General features: G+C 34.0%; 1 protein-coding gene across 2 annotated transcripts in view; it reads right to left on the bottom strand.

Annotated features, from left to right (window-relative positions):
• Positions 1 to 14,100, bottom strand: part of KIFAP3 (kinesin associated protein 3) — a 112,203-nt gene that overhangs the window by 60,945 nt on the left and 37,158 nt on the right. For both annotated transcript variants that reach the window (XM_059674094.1, XM_059674093.1), the window contains exon 11: positions 3,605 to 3,705. In XM_059674094.1, coding sequence (XP_059530077.1) covers positions 3,605 to 3,705 — 101 coding nt within the window. The remainder of the gene's footprint in view (positions 1 to 3,604; positions 3,706 to 14,100) is intronic.

Below are 14,100 nucleotides of genomic sequence, written 5' to 3'. Positions count from 1 at the left end.
TGGATCACTATGAAGATCCCTGAACATTGTTCTAGGGTAAAATATTAAATAACACCATGACATCATTACCTAAACATGTACTTTGATTGGCCACTCTATTACCAATAAATACTTTTATAAGCATCTGGATGGCATTTGCACCTATTTAAACAAAACATGCATCTTAGAGGTCTAAATAACAATGAACTGTTAATGTGTACTTTTAACTATTATTAGAATACAACTATTAACTCCTGGTTATCCCAAGTATGCTTACCTAAGACAATTTACCCACTGAGACCATTAAGATCAAATGTAAAGAAAAGACTTGCCCTGGCCCCAAAATTTTGCAGAATACTGACATAATAGGAAAAAAATTAGAATATATTGGATAATTAGAGGCAATAAAAAAGTACAAAAGAAGCAAAGCAACATAATATTGAAAGACATTATAGGACACACTGTATATATAATCAACTACACAGAATGTTAATTTTCAAAAGTGAACTCTAATCTAATTATAGGTTTAACCTATAAAACACATATAAAAAGAGCAGTATTTAAATTGGACTATGAATGGATCCAAAATAATGAGAAAAAGATCGGCTATTTTACTAATAATACCTTACTTAGTGTTTTACAGCTTAGAAAAGCTCCTTAATATATCTCTAATGTAATGAAAGAGTATGACATACTACATACTCTGATCACTGATATGAATGAGTGCTGAATCTTTGCTTTCCCATTTTCAAAGTGATTTTAGCCTTCTCATTTGAAAAATTTATTTGCAATACTTGACCATCTTTTTTTTTTACCATCTGCACTAAATAAAAAATATGCATAATCTCAAAGTGAATAGAGTATTGTATTAACTCTAAAATATTCTGAACTTCAGATATAATTTTATTTAAGTAAATAAATTTGTTGTCACAAAGAAGCTTAAAGCTTTACTGGTGTTTTAAACATTGATTCAAAAAGCCAATACCTATGAAAGGACTGTCTTTTTGATTCCTGGAGGAATTAAATTGAATTCCAGACATGCTTCTGATGATTCTTTTATTTTATAATGAACCTGGAACTGGGTGGCATATCAAGCCATGTCAACTTTTCCCTAAATATGTCAAAATTGAGTCCTGTGAAAGTACAAGTTATAGGCTGGATAGCACTTTAGGAACAAATATATTCTAGAGTATCATTTGGTTTCTCATAATGTGACCTCATACTAAAAAGCTTCAGGATGTTTATGACATAATTTGATAATATAACCTCACCTAATCCTATTAGGATTGAAGTTTTAAAAAGATAAAATGTTAAATACTAAGTGAGTTTGAGAAGATTCTGTTAATAAAATATACATCATAAATGTTCTGAAAACCTTATTGCAAAAATGTTTGATGTTAGGAAATTATCTGGCAAGAAAACATGCATCAATATTGTTCTAAAAGGTCTGAGAAATTTTCTACACATAAAGTTGTCAACAAATAGATAATAAAATGTCTCAAAGGTAAACAAAATAGGCTTTTATTTATGATTCTTTATTTAAAGTAAAGTTTTATATTTTATGTCTGAGATTATACATTCTAAGAGAGAAGGGTAACTCCAAATTCAAGATTCAACAAAATAACTTTTCCATCCCCTTTTAGTTTAGATTTCTCTCCTTTATTTAATTTTATTTTTTTAAAAACTATAATCTGGATAAAAACAGTCAATCTAGGCAAGAATATTATTCTTTTTTGGCTGCTTTCCAATTCATATCCTGTAGTCAATGAAGTTCTGACACTAAATGGGATTGAAAAAGGAACACCCTTTGAAACTGCAAAGCAGAGACCCTGGGAACATGTGGAGTGAAACTGTAGTAAATCACCTGTAATCTCCCTCTGACATGGCTACTCTTCTATTGAAAACTTGTTTGACAAAAAGCTTGATTACACTTCGCATTGGCTACAGTCTGACATGCATTATCTTTGTAAGAAACCTTGCCTTGTTAGATAAAATATGCTATATATTCTTTAAAGGAAGTCTATTTCCTATAAACACACATAACTAGCTTATCTCCTGACATAAAAGGCAAAGAAGTTATCCTTGAGAGTTTACCAGTTTTTAATTGTATGTAGATAAAGTGTTAAAATTCTGGAATATAAAATTCAATTTCAGAATTTTCTTACTGATTTGGGATGAACAGAAGGATGTTCAATTAATAAACAAAGAAATTATGGTCTATTTTTATTATTTATTACTTTTCCAATAATACAAAGTTAATAACTTACATTATGCTAACAAGAAAGTGCCTTTTAGGAGTCTTAAGAGCAATTACTTTTAATAAGTATAAACTATTATTTATATTCTAAAGTGCTTTTAAAAGTATTATTTTATTGTGTATTATACATCCTGTAATTTTCCTTTATCTATTTTAGAAAATCATTTTGTAGAAAATAATGTAATATTAAAATCAGCGCAACCAGTGTTTTAAAACAAATAATCAAATTACTGGAGCTCAGTTTAATAAAGATTAATGGAATACTAGTTATCCTATGAATGTAAATTCCCTAAGAGTAAAATCATATGTATAGAATCTCTACCCTTACAGCCCATGCAAACAACAACAAAAAATCACTAAACTCTTTCCAGTAGACTTTAACATATGAAATGAAATGAAATGTATCAAGCAACTGAGAACAGTGCTATAAAAATAATTTTTATGAAGCACTTTCCCATCAGCGAATGCAAAGCACTTAAAACCATCAACCATAATAGAATTAAGGGCAATTGACAAAGTTGGGAAATGTTTGTAATATGACAGAGTTCAAATAGTTATCTATGTATCTATCTTATTTATTAATCATGAAAATATTAACACGACAATGAAAAAACTGGCAAGAGACATGAAGGAATAATTTATAACATAATATGGATACAAAACATAAAAAATGTTCAATCTCATCATAGAAATGTAAATAAAAAGACACTTCATTTTTAGAGAAATGATAATATCCAGTGTTACTAAAAGTGAAGTGTTAGCTGGAAATATAAATTTATGTCTTTTTAGAAGGTAATTTAGCCACAATACGTCAAATACAAAAGTGTTCATGCTTTTTGACCTAGTAATTCTACTTTTAGGAATTTAAACTAAAGAAAAATCAGAAATATGAATAAACATTTGTATACTATAATATTTATCCCACATTTTTCCAGTTGATTACATACCTTTACTTTTGTTTTTATGTGATAAACTAGAAAAAAACTAAACATACAATTTAACAATATTTAAATTATGGCACATTTATGCAACAATGTTATACAACTATTAGAAATTTTAGAAGAACATTCAATAACACGGGAGAATATTTATGGTCTGTGCGGTAAATAAAACAATGTGTAATTATATAGAGCATATAATCCCAATATATTATTTTTTAACAATGTAAAGGAAATGTACCAAAATATTAAATGATTATCTCTGCATTTGGGATAACAGTTATTTTCATTTTATATTGTTCTGTACTTATACCAAATTTATATTATAATGCATTAAAAATTTATTTTTAGGAAAAGGGCATCTGGGAAATAAGAGAAAAATGAAAAAATTTTTTTGACTGTCGTTTTTAAAAACACTGAAACGACCTACCTGTGGTATACAGTCAGTGTATGCGAACATTGATTTAAAGCGGTCGTCCATGCTTATGTGGTAAAGTACACACATTGCTATCTGTTTGTAGTTTTCATTGCCTGGGAATAAGAAATCATAGAAATGGTGATTGATAATTATATGAGTAAATTTTTTGGTATAACTCACTCTAATTAATGCATTAAAAATTTTAAACTACTGACTCAAAGCTTATAGAAAATATTTCAAGGTCCCTATTTCAATTCCCGTCCGAAGCAAACTATCTGTGAAATATTATAAACTTCCAAGAGATAATGTATATTTTGAAAGATATATTCTTGGATAAAACATGAGGCCCAAACCTAAAAATTAATAATTTTCAGTAGCCCACTATAAAGTTGACCACCCCATCCTTATTTTTTAAATCAAAATATGTTAACACTTTCCTATAAGGATCTGCTGTCCCAGAAGCACAGGCTTAGGAGAGTCACCCCATACTACAAGGCTCCGTTCTGATAAGAACTCTTCATTATTCTCTCATTCTCAACAGGTTATAAACTCCTTAACAAAAATAAACTTGAGAAAAGGAAATCATTACAGTACAGATTATTGTCATCAATGTATGTTCCTCTACCACCACCACAAGCAATGAGAATCTCTTCCTTCTTTCATATTTTCTTGGGTGTAATAGAACTTAACTTCTCTCCTAGAGTGGGGAATGGTCTTGGAGGGGATGGCCTATTAGGAAGATGAAAGGACACAGAGAGAGAAGTCTGAAAATACTGAAGACAAACCTCCCAACTAGCTATATTACTTCATATACCTTCGAGTAGCACGTGCCAGGCAAATAAAACCTACAGGAGTTTCCCCCTTGTTTGGGCTGAGCACAATCGAACAAAAGAAACTGGAATATGACTAGCACTACACCAGAGATATTTTTTCCTTGAGGAAAGTGTGAAAGGAGGTGCTGACAGATCTAAGGGACTACAATACTGTACTCGGAAGTCTATATAACCCAAGTTGCTGATATGTCTTCTAGATTTTGTCTGGGTAAAGGTTCCCTAGAAGTTAATCAATCGATTTGAAAATATCTATAAATCTGATTTTCATCTCTTTTAATATTTATTTAAGAAATGAAAAAAGACTCAACTGACACCCTTTTATTCAGAAAAAAATGTAAATAATTCATAAATGGTATTGTTACCCAGATGTTACCTTGATGATTCTAATTCAATCTTGTTACATGCCACATATTTCCTTTATCCTCTAAAGAATTGCAATATCTGCCCTGACCAGTTTGGGTCAGTGGCTAGAGCGTCGGTCTGTGGACTGAAGAGTCCCAGGTTCGATTCCGGTCAAGGGCATGTACCTTGGTTGTGGGCACATTCCCAGTGGGGAGTGTGCAGGAGGCAGCTGATGGATGTTTCTCTCTCATGGATGTTTCTAAATCTCTATCCCTCTCCCTTCTTCTCTGTAAAAAATCAATAAAATATATATATTTTTAAAAAGAATTGCAATATATGAGTGAAGATCACAGCATGTAAACCACAGGTGCCTTATCCATTGATTCAATAATTATATAAATGATTAACTTGATTAAAAAAACAGCCTATAACCTTATGACATCTAGTAGATATCTTACAGCTGCAACAAAAGACACATTATTTTAGGAGAAAAGTGAATACCTGGAGAGAGAAGAGTGAATACCTGAAAATAACCTGAATTCATTTCTTCAAACACAGCTGCATACAGAAAATAGAGGCTTTCTGGCTGCCAACACTTATTATTACTTAAAGGCTAATTTTCAGATCATATAGCAATAAACAGCCATTAAGAGAGATTAAGTGGTCCAAGTAAAATAAGAGCTTATCCTTTATTATAAGTTAATAATCTTTATTCATTGAAAGAAAGGATATCTTAGTTCCTAAAACATAAACCTAAAACAAAACAAAACCAACAACCAAAAAATAACAAAAACAAAACACAAAACACCAACAAACAAACCACCACCCAACAATCTTGTATATCCTAAATGAATTCGAGGGGCTGAAGGGTATGATTTTCTCCTAAGAATTCATGACGGAGAGCTATAAACTCCAGCTAACTAGCTATGATTCCTCCACATCCTACAAATGGCAGGCATTTCAAAAGGGCTCCTTTAAGACTTATAGACATCAATTATTCCCTAACAGCATCCCAAGTAAAAACAGGCTGCCAATAGTATGTTGGCATAGCACCAAAGGCCCTGTGAGTTCTGAGCAGAGCAGTGAAAAGACTGAATATTTTGAGAACTAGGCCTTAATGAGTAGAGGTGGATTAGGCAAATCTGTTTAAGTAATAAGGCCTGGCTGGAAAAAAATGGCCTCGTCATTACACTTCTTTTGGTATTTATGGTAATAAACATGAATCATGATGAACTCACTGGCTATTAAATGCAGAGGTCATAAGTACTTCGATAGGATTTCCACAGGAATTCACCGTTAATTAGCTGGATCATTATTTGAAAGTGTTCCTGAATTATCTTAGCAGTTGTGCAGCCATTCCTCCAAAATTGGTCATTCCCAGCTGAGGGCAGTTAATGCCTTAACAAACTGGTCATTAACTCCAGTAACTGACTTTGTGGGAATTACTGCACTTATAAAATACAGTCAAGAGGTTTTGTCTTTCTTTCTTTCTTTTTAAAGAAAATGCAGCTGTAGTTCAGCTGGAACAGCTGAAGGAGGAAAAAATCAGCTCTCCGGGCTGCTCTCACGATCAATATTCTGCCAATTAAAGGGCAAACGCATGCTGATGGGTTTTGAATTTTAAAATGTCTTCAGTTTTTTCATCTCTGAAGTGATTAGTAAAAACACCATTTAGCCACTAATTTTGTAAGACACTTGGGATTTTCCATTCACAGTTCAGTCATGCAGAAATATGAGTTCTGAACACCAGAACTCGAGGCCAAATTTCCGCTTCTGCAGTAGACCCAGCCCAACACTTTGTAAAAACAGAGTGAGAACACAAGTTATGGGCAACATCATTAGCCAGATTCTTATTCCCTTCTACACTCCATGTCTTCATTCAAAGTAGAAAACTCCCTTTGAAGTCACAAAGCTCCATGAAAAGGTAAAAGAAGTGGGAATATAAGCACCCTTCTATTAGAATAGAGTAGCATCAAGGCTATGTTTTACCCCTAGAAAGTCTATGTGAATACAACATAGTTCAAAAATCACACGTGTCTTTACGTTTCCTATAGAGTCAGAGCCCTTAAAGCTTTATCAATATAGTGAAAATGCCACAGGCAAAACACCACTTAAAAGATAATTGCAACAATTATTGAACATATATACAGTGAAATATACTTAAAAATATACTGAAGGTACATTAGAACAACTTTGGTACATGTTTCCCATAATTTTATGTTTAACCTATTAAAACTTGAAATTGGAGAGACCAATTTTTAAGAATGCAACTATATTGGATAGTCTCCTATTTTATAATATACTTGTTCACAATAAAATCTAGTAAAGATTTGAGATAAATAGATAAAAACCAAGTGTTTTTAACCATGAGTTGAGGTGGTATGGGGAATGACAATTTATAGGTTACAATGACCAGTATGAAAACAAGTGTAACAATAGTTTTGTGATACAATGATTCATGGATAAATGATTTTGTGTCCAATTATTTAATTTAAAAAGTATTAAGAAACTGAAATTGTAAATCTACCATTAAACTCAATAGCTATTACATTAATAGGCATTCACTTAATAAGGGCTCTAAAATCCAAAACTTTTGATGCATTTTCATTCCTGTTTAGTATGTAAAACTGTACATTTTGCCATGTAGCTTATTTTTAAAATATTTTCAGTTATTTTATTACCTTGTCTGTAATATTCTTTAATTACACCCAGAGCATACCACAACAACTTCTTTATAATACATCCTACAGAATATGCATGCTTGTGGTACAAATGATAAGGACCAAAATAAAGCCCTGAACAATGCCTGCTTTCTACTTTACAGGTCGCCATCATTGACTTAATGTGCTTTGGTCAGCCTTTACCATCTACAAATGGAGACACCCCAGGCAATATTCACACACTGGGTATTGGAACCAGCTGGTGATAGAAGAATCTTAAGAAAAAAGGCTTCTTGATTTAATTGGGAAAACAGGAGGAAGCATAAATTTTACTGCCATTAATAACTTCAAGCAATCTTGATATGACTCTACCTCACCCTGACGGCTAGACATGTGCTTTTTGTTAAAGCGTTTGCCACATCTAACCCCTATTGTTTGCTCACTTGATCAGGTAAGAAAATGTAGGTTTATTTATAGGATAATGAGGCCTATTAAAATTGAGAAACAGTGCAGTAGTCTATGAGGACCTGCGTTCCAAAACAGATGTGTGAAATTCCATAACAGTTTTGTAATAAACAGGCTAAATGAAGTTATTAAACAAAACCTACTTTAAGTTTCTTAAAGAAACCTTCATAAAGGCAACCTAGTTTGTTTTTTTTTTTAAAAAGAAAACACCTATTTGGAAAACATTATCCTGACCATTTCCAAAGAGTTTTTAAAAATCAAGTCAGGAAAGGCCATTTATAAAATATTGCTCTCTTCACAAAATAAAGGTAAGCTTTATTTCTTCATTTTATGATGGTTCTGATAAATTAAAAATTAAGTCATATTGATATGTAATGAAAAAAGTGAATTTCACATTATGGGGGAATTTCAAAGATGTTCAGAACATAACTTTTGCAATTTTCTTTTAAGGACCTATGACAGAATGGTCAAAGAAAATAATCCTTAATTTTTAAGTTTAGAGTCCAGCTCTGGCCATCTCCAACAACAAGGGAAATCAGACTTGTCTTAATCGGAAGAAATAAAACATTTATCACTTAAATCTTGACCTGGTCTGACTCCTGACATGCTGATAAAACCTTTCTACAGCCGTGGAAATATCCTGAAACCCAGATTATCTAAGGTGTATCAGGTGCCACTCCTCCTCTCAAAACCACTCTGGGTCCCATCCCAGAATATAGCAACATTTATGTGAATTTAGAAAACCTCAGAAACTCTCATTTATTTTTCAGTGCGGAGAATACAGTCTAATATTACTCTGACTAAAGTCTGGATCCTTTGTGAAATGATTTATGTGGAATTGTGAAGCAGGCATAACGGTGTGCTATTGAACCCGGGAATCTTCATTTTCTTTCCAATCACCAATAACACTGGTTGAAGCAAAAACCAGCCATGCAAATTAGTATGGACACACCTCAAATGGAGAAGAGTCAAAATTTATTCAGATAGGGATTTGAATCAAGATTTGAACTATGGAATCAAGTCAATGATTTGAAATGCGAGGAAGCAAAAAACATCCAACCAGAAAAGCAAAATGAAAAAAGAATCCAAAAATGCGAGGATAGTGTAAGGAGCCTCTGGGACAGCTTCAAGCGTACCAACATCAGAATTATAGGGGTGCCAGAAGATGAGAGAGAGCAAGATATTGAAAACCTATTTGAAGAAATAATGACAGAAAACTTCCCCCACCTGGTGAAAGAAATGGACTTACAGGTCCAAGAAGCGCGGAGAACCCCAAACAAAAGGAATCCAAAGAGGACCACACCAAGACACATCATAATTAAAATGCCAAGAGCAAAAGATAAAGAGAGAATCTTAAAAACAGCAAGAGAAAGAAACTCAGTTACCTACAAGGGAATACCCATACGACTGTCAGCTGATTTCTCAACAGAAACCATGCAGGCCAGAAGGGAGTGGCAAGAAATATTCAAAGTGATGAATACCAAGAACCTACAACCAAGATTACTTTATCCAGCAAAGCTATCATTCAGAATTGAAGGTCAGATAAAGAGCTTCACAGATAAGGAAAAGCTAAAGGAGTTCATCACCACCAAACCAGTATTATATGAAATGCTGAAAGGTATCCTTTAAGAAGAGGAAGAGGAAGAAAAAGGTAAAGATACAAATTATGAACAACAAATATGCATCTATCAACAAGTGAATCTAAGAATCAAGTGAATAAATAATCTGATGAACAGAATGAACTGTTGATTATAATAGAATCAGGGACATAGAAAGGGAATGGACTGACTATTCTTGGGGGGGAAAGGGGTGTGGGAGATGTGGGAAGAGACTGGACAAAAATCGTGCACCTATGGATGAGGACAGTGGGTGGGGAGTGAGGGCAGAGGGTGGGGCGGGAACTGGGAGGAGGGGAGTTATGGGGGGAAAAAAAAAAGGAACAAATGTAATAATCTGAACAATAAAGATTTAATTAAAAAAAAATAAATAAATAAAAAAAATAAAAAAATAAAAAAAAATAAAAAAAAAATAAAAAGGCCTTTAGCATTTTCAGTTAGCAGAGACCGAAATAAAATTTAATTTCTCATATGTTAAAAAAAAAAAAAAAAAAGATTTGAACTATGGCTCAAATGTTCATACCTGTATATTCAGTGCCATACATAAACACTGACCAGTGTGGCTCTGCTGAGGAAAGGGCAACTTTAACAAAGTTGTCTGAGATAGTTAACTTTGGTAGCTAACTTGCACACAGATTCATAAATTATATACTAAAGTGCCTAATACAAGTTAAGCACTTGATGAATATTTATTGAGTATGAGTTTGACCTTTAGCTATTACAATTTTTATAAATACTGAAAAGCTTAGCAACATCTCTAGGTAACATTACTAATTCCTCAATTTTTAGAAACATTCTGATCTCTGCTCATAAATAAACTAAGCAAGTCTGGCAAGGCATGGTCATTTGTGATGCTGGCTTCAACATTACACAGACTTTTGAATACTTTAAAAGAACAGTATGCTAATCCAAGATCAAACCTACCATTTCATCTAAACAGTGCTTCTCAAACTATCTGTGGTGTAGGGCCAGTTTTTAATTTTTCCTCTAAATGTGTCAAAGACCAATACTTTTGTAAAGTATAATAAAAATGTAATTAAATAAAAGATATGCAAAATAGAAGTTCAAAATTTCTATTATTATATTCAGAAGAGATAATTTTATTTAAGTTGCTATAGGTGTCTGAATGCTTACTCTCAATTTCTGAATTTACTCATTGCAGGCCAGTGATACTTTGAGTATCACTCTATTAGAAGATTCCTGCCCTGAATTTACACAATTCACTCAAGATATCTATGTCAAATAATAACAGTGAAATTACAGCAATGTTTGAAACAAACCCCTAGAAATAGTCAAAACTATGAAGCAAGAAGACTTTTTCTGTGCTCCTGACACTTTTCATTCAGCAACCATTAACCTGTAAAGCCTCCCCCTTCCTTTTCTTCCTCCTTGTTGTAACTAACATTTACACAAGGCTTTCTATGAATTCTCTCATCTGCTTCACATAACAGTCCTATGACCTCGGTCTTATTTTATTCCCTTATTTTCTGAACAAGACAGAAGGCTCAGTGAAGATTAATTTACTTTCCTAAGGCCACTTCGCAAAAGAGTGAAGGGAAGGAAGAAGACTCGAGCTCAGCTCTTTTGAAGTTCACTCCTTTCATGTGTTTCTTTCATACACTAATCCATCCACCCACCCATCAATATTTATTGAGAACTTATACTATGCCAGGCACAACTCTACATTTTCATGGAGCTTGTAGTTTTTGGGGCCTGGGGCATGGTGGTGATGGTGGGTGGATAGTGACACAAGAAATAAGATAATTATATGAAAGATAGATTATGTGGTTATTAAGTGTTGTAGAGAAAAATAAAAAATGAGAGAGAATCAGGAGCCAGGGATTGAAATTTTAAGTACAGCCACTTGAAAGCAAAGCCTGAAGGAGGTGAGAAAAACGATGCAAAAAACTAGGAAAGAACATTCTAGGCAGCAGGAACAGGAAGTGCAAAAGTTCTGAGGTAGGAGTGTCTACTAGATCTAAGGAATAGCAAAGAGGCCAATGTGCCATTAGCAGAAAGAACAAGAGAGAGAATGCTACAAGATGTAGTTTCAGAGGTAAGGAGATGGGAGAGAACCTATAACTCTTACTGGCCCTTATAAGGAGTTTGGTTCTTCCTCTGAGATGGGAAGTCATGGAAAGTTTTGTGCAGAGAAATGACATTATTTCATTTAAAGTTTAATAGGATCACTGTGTGCTATGTTAAAGAAAGACTAAGGCCAGGGAGGAAGCACAAAGACCTGTTAGGATGCTACTGCATTAAAACAGGAAAGAGATGATAGTGGCTGGGATCAGGGTGGTAAGCAGCTATATTTTGAAGGTAGAGCTGACAGATTGGATGTAGGGACAGAGGAAAAGTGAGGATTCCAGGATATAACTTCCCCCATTTTGGGCAGTTAACTTGAAAGATGAAGTTTCCACTTATAAAGATGGAAAAGACTGTGAAAATAAGGGTTTAAGGAGGATTGGGGGCGGGAGGGTCAGTAGCATAATTTTGAATGTGTTGAATCTCATGTACTTAAAAGGCATCCAAGTGGTAATGTTTGGAATAAGAAAACAGAGAAGGGGCTGAAATTATCTTTACTCAGTAAAGGCAGGATATTTAAGTGGAATGGATGGTGTCACCAAAGGAGTAAGTACAGATAAAGAAAAAGCCTAAGGATGAAGCCTTGGGGGGTATTCTATGCTTAGAGATTGGGAAGATGAGGTGGAGGCAGAGGGAAGACTGAGAAGGAATGGTTCCTTGGGAAGAATACCAGAGAGTCCTGAGTTCTGGAAAAGCAACGGAAAAGGCTAAAGGAGAAGAGAACTGTATCAAATGCTATTCATAAGTTGAATGTGAATGTTGTGAACTGGGTTTAGTAATGTGGAAGTCACTGAAACTTGATCAGAGTAGTGTGATCGGCTGTGTGTGTGTGTGTGGGGGGGGGGGAGGATAGGGGAAAATGGGTATAAAGCCTGATTGCAAAAGATTAAAAAGAGCACTAGCTAGGTAGCTCAGTTGGTTTGTTAGAGCATGGTCCCGATATGCCAAGGTTGCAGGTTTGATCCCTGGTCAGGGCCCATACAAAGAAGCAACCAATGAGTGCATGAATAAATGGAACAACAAATCAATATTTCTCTCTCTCTAAAATCCATAGATAATTTTTTTTTAAAAAGGACTTTTAAAAAAGATTAAAAAGAGTATAGAACACTGAGGGAGGGAACCGAGAGAGAAAGGGAACAGGAGACAGGGAGAGAGGAAGAGGAGAACAGAGAGCAAACAGAAAAGGATATAAATGTATGTAAAAAGAGAAATGGAGACGGGAAATGAAGACAACAAGACAACTCTTTTGAGGCACCCTGCAATGATGAAAAGAAAGGAAATGTGATGATAGCTGGAAAGTAAAAGAGTACAGTGAGAGTCAAGAGGAATTTTTATTAAGATAGAGGAACAGCATATTTGTATGTGAATGGGAATGATCTACTAGAGTGGGGAAAAATTAATGAAATGAGAAGAGAGTAGAATTCTGGAGAAAGGAACTGGAGTAGGTGAGAGCGAATGGGGTGGAAGCAAAGTATAGACAGATACAGTTTGGCAGCAGAAACTCATGGACGTACTCTTCTGACTGCATCTACCCTCTCAGTGAAATGGGAAGCAAAAAAAGGTAATGAACTGAGAACAAGGATGAGGATGAGGTTGGATTTGTGAGGAGAAAGTAGAGAAATGAAATTCTCATGTAAGAGAGTGGGGGAATGACCAGACAAAGAAAATGTAATGTGACTGTTGGGCAGCATTAAAAGTCTAGTATTGTTAATTATCCAGAATTTATTCTATGCAGCCATCCCTCTGAGCTCAGGGTCTTCCATCTTCACAATCCTACACCATGTCATGCATTCCCCAACCCCTTCAAAAAGCACCAAAAAAATGACTCTAAGATGTGAGTTGCTGAATATGCAGATGTCCAAAGGGCAAGGTAAGAAATGTAACTAAATGTCTAGAATTAAGAGAAAATAAGGGTTATCCTAGGATAATGGGAGTACTTGGGTCATGCATAGAAATCCAAAAAGAAGATTAAGAAAATATAGTTTGGCAAAACCAAATATGTCTTCTAGCTGCATTTAAGAAGCTACTTTAAGACTCCTTGTGAATTATTATTACCAGGAGTGTTTTCATTTAATAGGAATTAAAAACTTTAAAGGAACACTCTAATTCAAAGTGTGCTCTGAGGACTCCTGAAGGAGATCCACAAAGTCACACCATTTTAACACAACACTAATATATTATTTTCCTTTTTTAAACTCTCATTTTTTTAAAATAAGAGGCTACATGACATGCTATACATGACATAATGATATATGATATCACAACAGACTGCTAAGAAGATATTCGAGCCAGCTGTTGTCTATTAAGCCTCACTTTCTTTTTAGAAAAAAAATTACTTTTCATAAAAATATTTATGTCCACTTGTAGCAGGTTATTTTTAAGTGAATAAATATTAATTTTTTATCACTTTTAATTTTGAAGACCATAAATATTCATAGATATAACTCCTCATAATTAAAAGCTCTTGGGGGATCCTCAATAATTTTTAAGAGTGTGAAGGGGCATCC

This window comes from Myotis daubentonii, chromosome 18 (assembly GCF_963259705.1).
Source record: "Myotis daubentonii chromosome 18, mMyoDau2.1, whole genome shotgun sequence".
Classification (NCBI taxonomy): domain Eukaryota; kingdom Metazoa; phylum Chordata; class Mammalia; order Chiroptera; family Vespertilionidae; genus Myotis; species Myotis daubentonii.
The sequence above is the reverse complement of the archived record's forward strand: the minus strand, read 5'-3'. Positions and strand labels throughout refer to the sequence as shown.